The following is a 15,769-nucleotide window of genomic DNA, read 5'->3' on the forward strand; positions in this document are numbered from 1 at the left end:
ACAGTTTTTATCCAATGAGGAGAGAGAACGGCATGCAGGGCTGTGTGTGCAGCCAAGGAACGCCGTGAATGTGGTGACGTAGCGACGAGGACTGTTATGGTGCGTTCAAGGAAACTCGTATTTTTCCGACCGTGAAGTGGTACCAGTTCGATCTGGTACGAGTTCACCGGTCGGAAGTTACGAGTGGCCGTTATAGTGACTTTCACCGGTAAAACAGGTCGGAAAAACACGAGTGGGTTGCCTGGAACGCTACAAAGTCGTAAGTTGTGACTTGAAGCTGTAATTTACGATTTCAAAAGCCTGCCTGGAACGCAGCATTAGCGAAAACGACCGGATCGCTTACTTCTGCTTTAATGACAGCAGTCATAAACGCTTATGACATTGACATAATATTTATGACATGTCATGACAGTGTTATGACATGTCATGACACTCTTATGATGATGTAAAGTGTTACCAAAAATATAGTAGGTCAATAATAACATGTAATCTGTCACTTTTAGTGACAAATACACACACATGGTTGTCACCAGACTGCAGTTCTGATTCTTTCAGCTCATTGTATTGGGTTTACTGCCTACAGCTTGGATATTTGATATGGGATTTTGTCCCATCACTCTATCTATGTGCAGCGGTGGTCTTTTAAAAGATTGTGCAATAACATTTTAAATGTTTATTGTCAAACTTGACCGATATTTAGATTGTTTTGATTTTTTTAAATCATAAACTGAACTCGAGGAGACAAGGATTTAAAAAAAAGAATCACCTTCTTTAATGATGTGTGTGCTCTTGGACTGTTAAGTAGCCTAGCAACAAACATTAACATACATTATGTATACATTATTACAACTAGTAGCAAAAAAGGAGTCTATTCCTCCAATATTAGAAATTCTACAGACATTCTCATAGTCAACATCTCATCAGCAAACTACATGAAACATTCTGCATGGACGGACACATCCTACCACATCTACATGGTAAAACACATTAGGAGAATGAGTTGCTCGCTTTCTTCAACATCGATACATTCACTGGGTTTATGTAATAAACAAACAAAAAAACAACTACAAGATATGTTACATGTCCAAAATATATCACATTCTACATCAGTCGTTACAGAGTGGTAATTAATAATACTAGGATGGAAATCAAAAAGTGCTTTTACAGTATTGTTTGAGTTGTACAAAAGCTGTATATATTTACAGGTGGTAGTGGTTGCTGTGTGTTCAGTCTCAGCTCACAGGTAAGTATCACAATGTGAAGTTAAGGTCAGTCACAAGGACAAAAAGGTCACGTTCTCAGGCAGCTGACAACACACCACGGTGTGGCGTTCAGCAGCCTCCCTCTGTCTCACTCACAGTTCATATGTCCACATACAAGAACTCTACTCTCCCTCTCCCTGTCCTACTCTCCGTCTAAATACTGAGGTATGTGGTTTGACTTCACAGGAAATGGTCTCACATTCTTCAAGATCTCTTGTCTATTCAAGCCAGACTACAGGCAGCAGGTGGATGTTTGTAGCGGAGGTGAGCTTCAGCAGACAGTATGGTGCGGAGACAAGGGCGTGTCCAGAGTCTCAGTGGGAGACAGATCTGAGCTGGAGCTTTTAAACATGGATGAGATATGAAAGGCCTGCAAACAGAGAAAACAAAAACATGTGTATTAGGCTTTAACAGATATCGACTATATCTACTATATACTGATGGAAAAAAAGGAAACAACAAGCAAACAATTTCATTATCAATAGATGGAGTAGAGATTGAAAATGTTTCAGAATTTTGTTTCTTAGGTGTGACTATAGATGAAAGATTGCCATGGAAAGCTCATATAGCTCATATAAAAAATAAAGTTTCGAAGAATATTTTTGTTTTGAACAAGGTAAAACTTGTATTGAATTGAATGTAATGAAACTACTGTATTGTTCTCTTATTTTTGCTACGTAGTTTGGGGCCATACATACTTCACAAGCATAAGACCACTGATTATGTTACAAAAAAAGGCAGTAAGAATTATTCATAATGCAGGATACAGAGAACATACTAACAGATTTATTAAAGCAGAAGTAAGCGATCCGGTGGTTTTGGGTAACTTCCTGTCAGCCGATGGAGTTAGCAGTCCCCGCCCTCGTCCCTACGTCACCACATTCACGCGCATCCCTTGGCTGCACAGTGCACACACAGAGAGGACCGCCCCTTTATGCCATTCTCTCTCCTCATTGGATAAAGGTTACAGGATACAAAGAAAGTTTTCTCCTCGGCTTACAGCAGAGCAGAGTGACTGACAGACCCGTGTTTCAGACCAAACACTCTATATAAGTGATTGCTGTCGGAAGATATAACTATTTAAGACTTATATTAACACAAACATTCCGCTTACTTCTGCTTTAAATCAGGATTACTGAAATTCAAAGACTTAGTAGAAACACAAACACTGGCTGTAATGTATGAAGCAAAAAATAGAATATTGCCAGAAAGTATACAACAATTGTTTGTTATCAGATCAGAGGATGATGAACAAAGGAGGATTTTAAACACCCGTTTGCATGGACAACTTTGAAGCAGATGTGTATCTCTGTAGTCAAACTATGGAACTCTCAAAGTAATGAATTGAAGAACTAATGTTTTCCAAGCCAAGGAAATGTTAAAGGAAATAGCAATCAGAAATTATGACAAAAGCAGCCAATGATTCTTATAGAAAAGTCAGCTTGAAATGCTGTTTTTTATTTTTGGGTTTTTATTATGCTTGTTTTGTTTACATTATGGTAAGACTACAGTATCACTCAGTGACTGACAGATAAGTCAACTTGAAGCTGTTTCTGTTTGATTGGTTGTTGTTATTTTTGTTTTATGGCAAGAATGTTGCTCAGTGACAGATTACTAGAATAATTAGATATAGAGTGAGGGGCAGGCAATATAAGATGTATCTTCTCCCTGCTCCCTTCCAACCAATGAAAGAAATGTTGTGATCATGATGTGCCATGATATTGTCAAATTGTGTAATTGCCTTGGTTGGAATAAATAAAAAGAAAGAAAGATGAGGAATACTGACCACCCAGTAAGCGGTGAGCGCTCCCTGTATGTAGCCTGTCAGCACGTCAGACGGGTGGTGCCTGTAGTCTGAGATGCGGGTCAGACCTGTGTAGACCGCCAGCAGAACCAGGAAGAACTGTAGCGCCGGCCTCAGTAGCCGAGCCCCACGCCACGTCAGCCGAGCCTGCAGGTAAAACTGCATCGCAAAAAAAAATGTTATTCAGTGCATGAAACGATGCTCTTTACAAGTATATTTCACCATTTATTAGCCGAGTCTCCTTTTTATTCCTGATCCCCCGCTGTTTTAATTCATTTACCTGTAGTTCCATCATTTTAGAGTTATTTCATGCCTGTGTTCTGCTGCTGTGAGTCAGACTTTACTGTCCTCACTCGCTGCTTAATTCGACGAGCAAGTATTTAAATAATGGCTTTTATTTCACATACAGTATGCCATTGGGGCAGTATTTAAATATGAATTGTAAGAAGTAAAAGGAAAATGGTTCAGGTTTGATGAGCAAAGAAGTAATGAACGTCATGCAGTATAGCTACAGTAGAATCACAGCTCACTACACATCATGACTCATCATCATCATCATCAAAGCACCAAATGAGGGAACATGTTTTCTTCATCTTGCAGCAACGTCCAGAGACTTTAAGAATCTGGGGGCTTGTGCCGGAACAATACTTTATTACATTGGTTTAAATTAGATTTTTATCTCCATCTTTGTCTCCTCTTTTCTGCTCTAGATCAGTGAGAGCCACCCTGTCGCACATACACTGATCAGTGCACTGATGCAGCTGCTAATGTCTCCAGTTGTAATGAAAATGAAGATGAACAATCGTGTCGTTGCTAATTGGCAAATCGATGAGTCTTTTTTCCCCTCACTAGATTTGGCAGAGCACCATAGTAACATGAAGAAGTTGGATGTTAGAAACAGTTGGAGAGAGTAATCAGAGACGGGCGAGCCAAGATCCCACACACACATACTGTACACACAAATATGTACTACTATACACACTCTCAAATATGCATGCACTTGCATCCACACACTCACACATATAGATGCAGGAGCTCACATACACACACATTCACACAATGGAGTAGAGCAGTGAGGCGGTGAGGCGAGGTCACACTCCTCCCACAGCAGAACAAAGCTGTCTCTGTTCGTCCCATTTCTCCATTCAGTCCTCCTCTTTCTCCCTCTCCTCTTTCATTCTCTCTCTTTTTGCTGCTAACTGGACTGATGATGGCTCCCTGTTTCATTGATTCTGTCTTTGCATTTTATAGAGGGATGGTAATTGGAAATTGGAGAGACATTAAATTGGGTTTGCCAGTGCAGATAGAGATACTCACTGCTAAATAGAGCATTGTGTACATGGCGAAGGAGGCATGGCCAGAGAAGAAGGACTTCCTACAAAAAAGGAGAAGTGTTCAGAATCACACAGAACAAAAGTACAACTTGTAGCCATAAAACTGCACAAAACTACACACACGCACGCACACACACACCTGGCCTCCTCCTCTAACCGGTGATCAGGTTGGCGGCAGCTCACTGTTGCGACGTAGCTTCCCGGCGTGCAGTTGAGTGAGGCGTAGGTGACCCCGCACACGGACAGGAAGTGCGGCCGAAGCCTGCCCACGCTCAGCTTGGCCATGTTGGTCAGTGATTGGCCGACGCAGCAGCCGAACATGAAGCAGCCCAGCTCTTTGTACAGACAGGACACATACAGGTTCCTGACGAAGGCCTTGGAGCTGACGCCTCGGAAACGCACCCGGTAACATTCCCCGAGGGCGATCTGGAGGTGGGAAAACATAAAAACAGCCCTATTAGCCTACATTTATAGTCTCATCCTGTTAATCATGAGCCGGGACACGGTGTACAGTGAATAATAGACTGACAGCTCTCACAAGGATGATGCGTACTCACTGTGAGGCCGGTGATGACGATACCACCAGCGATGAGTAATTCATCTGGTATGGCCTCTGTGTGCAGATATGGATAGGTGATGCTGGGGTCTCCGCACATAAAGCCCCTTCTGTAAGGACTCACCGCCTTCAGCTCACATGCGAAGAAAGGGATGGAGGCTGCAGGGAGGAGGAGGAGGAGTAAGATGTCAATGGCAAGAATTAGATGAAGAAAGATATGATGTGATATTATACAACAATCCCCAGTGGGAATACAGAAGTTCCTTTCAGTGATGAGATACTGGAGAGGAGGTGTGGGAGGGGACAAGCAAAACTAGAGGTTTGAGATGCTGTGATGGAGAAAAACTGCAAAGTTCTTGCCCTGAGCAGTGGCCTCTTAGCCTGCCCTTGAGCTAAAGAAGACAAACTTCTCAAAAGCGTGCAAAGCAGGAAATCCAAGATAGATTTAAATATGATCACAGAGGTAGAGGAGAGAAATAGACAATCAGTGCTGTGGACACATTTCAGTTGGTACCAAAAGGAATAACCAGCATCAGTGCAGATCCATGTCTCACCACAAGAATGTCACTAATATCAAATCAAATAATCAAATCAAAATAAACTTTATTGTCCCCGGAGGAAAATTTGTCTTGGACAATCAGTGCTGTGCATCCTGCAAAACAATTTAAATACCATACACACACACACAAACACAACCAACAGACCACACTTACAGACAGTACGACTAAGTTCACAATTCATTCCGAGTAAAGAAATAACTATTGCACTTCTCGTATATTGCATCTTGCCTCAGTATTGCCACAGTCTCTAGGTCTTAATTGCACCATGTTCGTATGTGTGGACTCCACCCACCATCAAAATCAATTGAAAGGTGCCAAAGGAATAACATATTAAATAAATAAATAAAAACCTCAATTGGCAAATAATAACAAGACCCTTAATCATAATTTTACAATGATGATACACAGATAAGAACCAAATACCTATACATAAAACCAATATGATCCAGGAACTGGATAAGCAAGTAAAATAAGATGAAAAACAGTGGGAAAGAGGACATGGACCTCAGGTGACTGCTAGTGTTTAGCAGGTTAGTTAAGCAGAGCAATGGATGAAGGCAGGAATGAGAGCTTATAGCGATTAGAATATCTCCTGGATCCCAAATAAAAAGTACTTAGGTCTAACACAAAAATAAGAACCATATTATTCTAACCCTAACCCTATAATAAAGCTGGCAGGAAAGATGACATTGGGGGGATTGAGGCAAGGTTAAACGAGGAGCAGTTTTACAACAAAATAAGGCTGGGAACCCAGAATTTTCTCTTGAGAACCTAACTAGTCAGACAACTATTAGGAATGTGAGGGTCACAACACTGCTCCACCGGGACCAAAAAAAGCCCAGGCAAAGGCAGAAAGCTCCCATTTCCTGACTGAATACAGACTGGATTCATTGAGGCTGGAAACAGAGGAGGCAGAGCTCAACACAGACCCAGCTCCAACTGCGCATGTGTGTGTGTGTGTGTGTGTGTGTGTGTGTGTGTGTGTGTGTGTGTGTGTGTGTGTGTGTGTGTGTGTGTGTGTGTGTGTGTGTGTGTGTGTGTGTGTGTGTGTGCGTGTGTGTGTGCATTTCTGTTGATGAGGAGAGAAAGGAGAGTTGTTTGTGACTCCAGTTCAACTCTTTCCGACAAAACAAAGAGCAAATGCTGCGGCGGTCCAGAGCCAGAACCAGCCTCTCACTGTCTCTGTTTGTCTCTGAGTGTCCTTCTCTAGTGTCTCTATATCTCTGCCCTGCACACACACACACACACACACACACACACACACACACACACACACACACACAGTGTAAAGAGAGGAGTGAGAGAAAGGCAGAGATAGAGACTTCTGCATATGTCCAATCTGTTGTTAATACGCACTACCTCTCTGCTCCAGCTTTTTCCAATTAGCAGTGTTACATAACCATCCTCCTGTCACATATAGGGAACATGGGAGGGAGGGTCAACCACACACACACATGCACGCACACATGCATGCACACACACACACACACACACACACACACACACACACACACACACACACACACACACACACACACACACACACACACACACACACACATACACACACACAGGGATCACGCATTTATTTATTTATACTAAATACGATTCCCCCTGGCCTGACTCTACCCTGAGAACTGGAGGTTGTCATGGAAACTGTAGAATTCCCTGGGCAATGCACAAGCCAGCTGGCACGGGAGCTCGAGAGCGCGCATGAGTGGGAAAAAAACATGGCCAGTGAAACATGTTGATGAAGAGAGTGAGGACTTGAAAAAAAGAAACTTTTCCTTTCTTTCCCGTGTCCTTTTCCTTTCATTATTTCTCCCTGTCTCTACACATAATGTTGCACAATATTCTGCAGGCCCACATGTCTGATTTCCATGTCTGAAAGTAGCCACTGGCTGTCTTTGGTAACTAAGTTTTTTTTTTAAAAAGAAAAAGAAGAAGGTGATGAAAACAAAGCGGAACAGGACTCAACATGGTTGAAGTTAACCCTCACCACAGTATCTCTGAATAGGAAGGAATAACAATATGTAGCTGAACCCCCTGTAGTGGAGCTCAGAATCAATGACAACCCTACTATATAAAATAATGTTCATTTCAGCTTGCTGGTTCTTTAGGATTTTTAGACTTTAGACTTAGGCTACTCACTAATACAATAGTTTTTCAGCATCAGCATGAATAGCCACTCAGCAAATCAGTGCAAGTATTTGCATTGTCATAAAAAGACAGGCCCACTCACATGGCTATCTTATGCATGAATGGACAAAATAACTGAAAAACCTCACATTAAAATGCATCCAAGCGCAAACAATAACCCAATAACCTTCACACTGCATATGGAGTAATTATAAACTTAAGATATTCCTCTTGACATGTCGGGCTATGATATCCTATAGGCCTACAGGTGTTTCCATTAGGTATAGCCCAGGGACTGTATATGATAAATCAACACAGCACAGTAGTAGTGATGGATTCAGCAATAAAATCTACATAAAAACACACATGCTAAGTGTTTTGTTTATAGGCAGTACAGCGAGGATATTTACCCAGGAAGAGGCACAGCAGGTCTAAGCCGACCAGAAGTTTTCTTTTGGATAAAGCCGGTCCAGTGATCTCTATGAGTTTCTTCCCAGCGCCGTTCTCCATCCCCATCCCGGCTGCCGCTGCGGCCAGGCTGCTCTTGTTGTCCGTCAGTTTGAGCTGGAGCTCCGCGCTGGAGACCACCACGCCGGTGCTCTGCGACCCAAATGTATCCAACATGACTAGTACTGGCTCGGAGTTTCAAAAAAAACAAAACACAAAACTTATTGGCATCAGAAACTTGGGAGCGCCCTTGGTTTAACTACTCATGTGCAGAGCTGCGGGTAGACTGAGGGCAAATCCGCAAGTTGCCACAGTATTTAATGTGCTCCCAGCACTTGTTGCTCAGCTGTCAGAGTAATGTGTCCTTTTTACGCATCTTTAATGTCATCACTGAGTCTGCAGGGCTCGTCAAGACTCGTTGCAGGGTGCCCGTCACCTTGGAGCTATGCAGCACGGCGGAGCGGAAAAACTCCAGACTGGTTGCGAAACAGACACTCGGGGGATAAGATCTCTCTCTCTCTCTCTCTCTCTCTCTCTCTCTCTCTCTCTCTCTCTCTCTCTCTCTCTCTCTCTCTCTCTCTCTCTCTCCCCCTTTGCCAGTCAACCAGGCCTATTGGGTAAATGTGACCAAGGTGTGAACTATTTCCCCTAAATTTTATGGAGCATCAAATGCATCATCATCCGTGTCACAGGTGACGGTGGTTGACTGGCTGGGTTTGTGGGATTTCTCCATCATTATTTCACATTTTCACTTACTGTAACTTGAACTAGAAGTCCCTTCAGGGACCACTGAAATAAGCATGGGACACGCATTTTGAGAATGAGACACTTACAGTGGAAAAAATAACAAGTTCCTAATTATCTACTTTGAACCATGTTAAGTTGTTCTAAATTGATGAAAGGGGGAAAAAGTTTGTAAAATGTGAACTGCAAAGGACAAGCCCACTTTTAATCAGCCTGATTGAGCTACCATTTTTAAGGATTTACATTGTAAAATATAAGCAAAACATTTTGATTTATAGATGATTTACTGATGACATCAATGTGTCTGTCAGGGTTACAGTAAATGGTTTAACCCAGACAGACACATACGAGAGGTTTAACTTGGTAAGGGTGTCACATTGGCCTATTTGTTCTCCACACAGTAAGAAGGTCCAATAAGGTCCAATTACTTTTTCACAACTTCCAACTAGTTCTAATCGGTGGCATAAAGCTTCATTTCAGGAACAGCTTGCCTGGCTCCTTGTGACCATATTAAAATAAATCTGTCTGTGCTAGATATCCTGCGTGTAGCCACAGCAGCTACCATTTATATTCAGAGGTGGACAAAGTACACAGCTCAAATGTTTTATATTATATAACAGTTTTCCAGTCAAATTTTGACTTGAGGCGAAGTTCTTACTTTTAAAAACACTGAAGTAATAGACTACTGTATTTTCTGATGTCACATTGTTGTACACAGAAACTACCCAGCCCGTTCAAGTGGTTACCCGACGCTCCATGTTCCCCCTGTTTGGTAAAACTGCTTTTAGTTTCTTCGCTGCATATACCTGGAACAATTTACAACATACACTTAAACTCAATAGGCCCTGGCCTACATGGTACTGTAGCCTACTTTGGACCAGTTTAAAACTGTGATCACCACTGTCTCGATATGCTTTTAATGATGTTTGGTCAAATGTTTCGTGTTGCATGATGAAACTGAATTCACAGTTTCATCTCAGTGAAACTAGTGATTAAGCAGTAGTTTTAGTTTAGTTCTTATTTTGAGGAATTGACTAGTTTTAGTTTAGTTTTTATTTGGTTTTAGTGTTAGTTTTAGTTTTTCAGGTATTAGGAGAAACACCTTGATTTGTAGAAGAGAAGTCCCATACTGGGCTGTGGTGTTTTCTTCCTGCAACTATTGCCAGTTCAAATCCTTAAATGCACGCTAAGCATCTTCTTGCAATATGCGTCAGCCACTATACTGCCACCCTCTGGAAGCAGCCTGTTATCTCAACAAGTCAAACTGAACATGACAGTAATCGAGGGAGAAAAAGACAACGAAAACAAAGCTGATTCCATCTGCAATTCAGGTTAGCTTTAGTGAGTTTTGCATTGTTCATTGTAGTTTTTATGTAATTTTCGTTGTTGTTTTTTTAAACTGTAATTTTCATTTCAGTTAACTTAACTGTCCCCAATGGCTCCTCAAGATTTAAATAAAGGACTTCATGGCTCTGAAACAACTCATTGAATGACTTTCCTAATCTGAATAAAAAGTTTGCAGTATGCACTACAAAGCAAAAAGCCATACAACAAATTGAATCAACAAAATGACAACTTAGTACTACAAGCTGTCTGTGTGAAGTTCATCCAGAATCTTTTTCTAACACAGCCATGTGTTTGCCATTGTCAGGCCACTGCTGTGTTAAAACTAAGCTGTTCAGCATGTCCTTGCACAAGGTTCCCTGACTGCACATTCTGGTGAGTAGTTGGTTACTTCACTGACAGCACACTCTGAATTGAAAAGTAAGTTAAGACAAAAAAACAGAAGTAGTAGTGTTTTAATGTTTTTTTTTTTTAAATGTATAATGTTTACGTGACATTTCAAGTAGCATTTACATTCAAATATCAGTGTCACCACTTCACTTGAGGAAAGTAAGATAACATGCACAAAAGGAAGTGGTAAGTGGCTGTTCGCGTGACAAAAAAGGTGTCATCGCAATATTTAACACGCAAGAACAGGAAGAAAACAAAGCAGTGAACACGAAACATTTCACACGCTTCTGTTCTTTCATCACCTGCTACCACTCGCCTATTCACCAAACTATAGATTAATGTGACATGGGCTGAGGAGGATCAATGTGGTGACAAGGACATAGAGTGATGGATGGCAGTGGTGGGGGTGTGGTGACCCTGTATCCTGCAGGAGACAGAGAGAATTAAGAGCCACCACCTTATTTTGGTGGCTTTATTATTATATAACAATTAATTACAATAATAATATAATAATAATCCCACCATCTTCCTCTATTTACTCTTTTTCCTTTCTTTTCTTTGAATGCAAGATATGAGGATGGGTAATTTCACTGCCTGTTCATCATTAATTGTGACTTTTGAGGTCAAAAACATTGAATGAAAGTGTGCTCAAGACAGGTCCATCCCTTTTTCCCTTTTAAGTTATTATTATATTATTATTATTATTTTCCTTAATTCTGATAGCAAGAGAGGAAAGTCACCCACACCACACAGTTTGTTGTACATTTGTTAATTTTCATGCGTTGAATTCTCAGAGTTACCATAGCAATTGAATGTAATGGACGAAGAGATAACGTTGCTTATGCGCTTTCATCAACTACGTGTTTCCTAGTGCATTAGTGTGGTGAAAAAATGAGCATATGGAAAGGTATTGTAACTTGGTTTGGTTTGACTGACACAGCAGTTGCATTTGAGGTTTTAGCATAAATGAGCATTCTGCTGCAGGGGGCAGTAAAGGGAGGTTTACTGGTGCGTCCTCTACTGGTGGGAGATGACTCACCTCTGTTTTTGAGAGAGAGAGAGAGAGAGAGAGAGAGAGAGAGAGAGAGAGAGAGAGAGAGAGAGAGAGAGAGAGACTTAAAGTGAAAATAGATTCAGTGACTTCCCTGTCAGAAAACCCAGGGCATTACGATACTTCTGTTTTGTTTTGTGTGTTTGTCAGTATGTAATCCAAACCACAGAAAATCCAGCCATGGGTGTGTGTGTGTGTGTGTGTGTGTGTGTGTGTGTGTGTGTGTGTGTGTGTGTGTGTGTGTGCGTGCGCGCGCGCGTGCATGTGTGTGTTTGTTTGTGTGTGTGTGTGTGTGTGTGTGTGTGCACTTACCACAAAGAGTATTTTCCTAATGTTGACATTTTAGCCGGTCCTCATATTGACTGTTTGAGGATTAAGTCTTGGTTTTAGTGTTATTATTATGGTTCAACTTTAGGTTGATGTGAGGCTGAGGAATGGAAGACATTAGCTCAGTGAGTGTGCTGACAGAGATAGCAGTAGATGGGTTTAGCAGTTAAATATTGTTTCATACATTTTCTGGTATTTCATCATTTTCGATAAGGGAGACGTTCCTTCATTATGACACATGTCAGCACTTTGCTTAGTAATGCTGTATGTCACTTCCTATGATGAAAGTTGGAAAAACAACGGCCTGGGAAAACTCTTGTTTTCTTTTATTAATGAGAATGATTACCTTGTGTGAACTAATAACATAACTAGACACAGGGAGACAGAAATAGAGAGAGACAGAGAGTGAGAGGTGAAAGCATGAATGTCCACACAGTCGTTTCTTGGCAAAATAAGGCTTTATTTAACTAATATGGAATCTTTTGAGGAATTTATCTGTGTGTGTTTGTGTCTGATAGAGTGTGTACACTCTGAGTGTGTGTGGTCAGTTTCATTAGGGAACAGAGCACATGGGTTTTTCTTGCACTGCAGCATATGACCTTCCACAAACTGTTATTCATGATGATAAATTTCTCTTTTTTCTGTCCCATGCTGGCTTCCCCTTCTCTGTCAATCACTCCCACACAGAAACAGTCCCTGCCTTTTTTTTCCGAATCGTACCCTTTTCTCAGTTGTCATTCCACATGATATTTCACTTACTGACGCTGACACACACGGCATAAGGTTAGATTATGTCACACCCAGGATGGTAAATGTGGTGGGAGAGGACAAACCTTTTACCTGACATTGTGCCTGAGGGACTGTTTTTCTCTGTGGTCTTTCCTGACATGCAACAGCAAAGGTTTGTGAACCACACATGCTCTCTAAGAAGATGAAAAACACCCTCCAGAATATTAGCTCATGAGCAGTGATGGGAATAAGAGCCTAACAGCATTACTATCAGTTACAGACAATAAAATGTGCCGTTATTGACTCAAGACGTCCAGTGTATGTCATTTACACATTTTTTTTCAGTCCATCAACTAGTCACAAAAACGCCTTTCTTCTGGAAGTTCCAGATCAACAGGAGGTTAGGGTTATGGTTAGGGGGTTGGGGGTAAGGGTCCAAGTAATTTGACATATTTGAGCATTTCATTAAAACGTAACACAATAGTTACTTTTATAATGTAGTAATTCAGTTACTAAACTATAATTAATTACTTACTATTACTATTACTATCATGCCCATACTGGGGGAAATGGTTCAAAACCACAGGAGAAGAAATAAAATAAAAAGACAGTTCATTCCTCCAAACTGAAGTTGTAGGCTACAATAGATGGAAAGATGGAAATTAGCAAAACATAATATGTGATGAAATAGGCTACATAATGTGTAGTTAGATGGACAGTGTCAGGGCAGAAGATATGGTGCTGATGGAGAATCTGAGTAACCTGTTGTAAAATTGCTAAAAACAAATGTACAGTTGGAATGAAGAGTGAGTTATTTGATCAAAAACATAAAAAAAAAAGTATTCTGATATATGAAGCAAAGGTTCACCATAACCTTTGCAATATAAATACCATACTGTTTCATTTTATGCTTTCAGGGTTTGTTCCATGATGTCCTGTTTTATTTTGTCTTTGATCTGATGGCCTCATGTGTCTGTGTTGTTTGTTTCCTGCTGTTCATTTGTGCTCATGAGTTCCTGAGAGTTAATGAATCAGGTCATAGGACGACCGCAGCATGTAAGTGTCTGCGTTTAGATCCTATTGAAAACCTTCATTGTGACACGTGCCAGTAGCTCCATCTATCACTTTCCATCTCTGCTTGACAAAATGAATATGTTATATTACATCAATCACTTTCCAATGAATCAGAAAAAATGCAACAACAATTATAGCTGCTGCGCAGCGAAGGGTCGGGTCCGGGCTATTTTTTGGCAAATTTAGGCAAATTCTGAGCAACAAGCAGGAGAATAGGAAGACAGGACAGCTGACCTTGTAATGTTCATTTTGCACCAGTTGTGAATTGAACCCACAACCTCTGGAACCAAGGACCATTGTCAATGTCTGGGCAGCTGTTGTCAAGGCAGATTTCAAAAATGGTCAAAATGTCACAACTTCTGTTATCTAAACAAAAATCTGATAATACATAAATTGCATCTTGACAGCATGGAAATGTTAGTGATTTGTTTTTAATGATAAGTGTTGTGCTTCTCAAGAGAAAATCTGATGTTTAAAAATGTCGCTCTTACATTGACTGCAGTTGTTCCCATGAGAGCAGAATTCAAAATGTTCTAGAAAATTCAGTTTTTGAGATAAAATTCTGATATTTGCCAAACTTCATCAACCACGACTCCATAATATTCTCATTTTTTTCAGGAAGATTGAAAATGTGTTTAGCAGGAATTGGATGGTATATGTTTACAGTACTGTTTACAGTCAAACGAAACCTAGGAGGGGGGGGGGGGGGGGGGGGGGGGCACATTTCCTTGGAGTTGAGTAAATCTGGCATGGGGTCGGACATTTCTGTTAAGTTTAGTGAGTTTTCGCCCATGGGAAGTATGATTTCCTAGGAAGAAGAACCCGGACCCTAATGACATTTTGTCTGGGACTCTTTAGTGTGGGAGTGAATGTCAATAAATGATCCAATAATACATATTTTTGCAGTGACTAACAGATGTTTTTCAATGCCCTTAGAGCACAATATAAATCTACCATGCAGAGGAAGGAAATTATTTGAATTCCACATTCATCATCGTGGTCTCAATGATCTGCGACGTTACAATCAACTGCAGCTGTAATTTTCCATTTTGTACAGATGGAGCTAAAATGTACAGAATTCAGTGTTGGAAGTTTCTCAGGTACAAAAATGAATGCAGTCTAATGCAACTTAAAGCAGTACTAAAGAACTTTCAGTTTTGGTTGAGTTTGGCGGCGCCTGTGGACCAAAGCGGTAGTGTTTTGCCTGAAGGAAGACTCCATTTCCCATGAACACTAGCATGAAGCCCTGTAAATATCCTGCATTAAAATTAACAGAAGACATCAAAACTAAGTTTCTGTTTCCAGTGGATCATTTCAAAGTGAAAACACAAACATAATCCATTGCTAAAGTGCCGTTTTGCCTGTTCCCTCCTTGTTGTGACTCGCAAAAGTGAAAGTGAAGGAAGACTCCATTTCCCATGAACACTAGCGTGAGAGCAGGGTTCCTACGATGCTCCTCAAAGATGCTTAGTGCCAGAGAAAGAGATACAGACACCCTCAGGCCATGACAGAGGTGTCATTCAACTTGTTGTAAGTCGATGTATCATCACAAAAGTTATGAAAATATTTTATGAAGGTTGAAAAGTTCCTTAGTGCTGCTTTAAAGGGATAGTTCACTCAAAATTGAAATTTCTTCTTCTCATTATCTACTCGAACCTGATGTGGACTAAGGGCTGGGAGAAGTTTCAGAGTCCTCCCTGGCTTCTCTGAGTTACAGGGGGTCTCGGCGTAGCAGTGCATGTCCATATAACGGTTGCAAATGGATACCAACTGTCTTCGTAACAAAAAGACACACCAAAAAACATCCAAATACCTCCATGCTGCTCGTATGTAATGTCCGTCTTGTATCGAAGCCCTGAAATGCGAAACTGTTCTGAGAAAAATTAAATAAGTCTATATTTCAAGCTTGTTTGTAGCGGAAGCTTCTCGAAGCTCCTCTTCCTGGTCCGTCCAGATCTCGCGAGATGTGCGCCATTACATACGAGCACTATGGAGGTATTTGGATGTT

General features: G+C 41.0%; 2 protein-coding genes across 3 annotated transcripts in view; both read right to left on the bottom strand.

The window, feature by feature from the left end:
* LOC311002376 (dynamin-2-like) overlaps nucleotides 1-15,769 on the bottom strand; it is an 87,335-nt gene that overhangs the window by 24,046 nt on the left and 47,520 nt on the right. The gene's annotated exons all lie outside the window — the stretch shown is intronic.
* LOC311008181 (phospholipid phosphatase 3-like) lies at nucleotides 809-8,560 on the bottom strand. Its single transcript, XM_084001624.1, has 6 exons — nucleotides 8,066-8,560; nucleotides 4,958-5,115; nucleotides 4,540-4,826; nucleotides 4,384-4,441; nucleotides 3,049-3,225; nucleotides 809-1,632 (listed from the first exon to the last, which is right to left on the bottom strand). Exons 1-6 carry the CDS (start codon nucleotides 8,277-8,279, stop codon nucleotides 1,534-1,536), a joined length of 993 nt encoding a protein of 330 aa, XP_083857750.1. The 5' UTR covers nucleotides 8,280-8,560; the 3' UTR covers nucleotides 809-1,533.

This window comes from Trachurus trachurus, assembly GCF_905171665.1.
Source record: "Trachurus trachurus genome assembly, chromosome: 1".
Lineage (NCBI taxonomy): Eukaryota > Metazoa > Chordata > Actinopteri > Carangiformes > Carangidae > Trachurus > Trachurus trachurus.

Excerpts from the sequence above, each read along its gene's own strand:
- LOC311008181 (XM_084001624.1), bottom strand. The coding sequence starts at position 8,279 with ATGTTGGATACATTTGGGTCGCAGAGCACCGGCGTGGTGGTCTCCAGC. Across the intron at positions 5,116-8,065 it reads CCTGCTGTGCCTCTTCCTGG|CCTCCATCCCTTTCTTCGCA; the intron begins GTAAATATCCTC and ends TCCTCCCTGCAG. Across the intron at positions 4,827-4,957 it reads TCGTCATCACCGGCCTCACA|ATCGCCCTCGGGGAATGTTA; the intron begins GTGAGTACGCAT and ends TCCCACCTCCAG.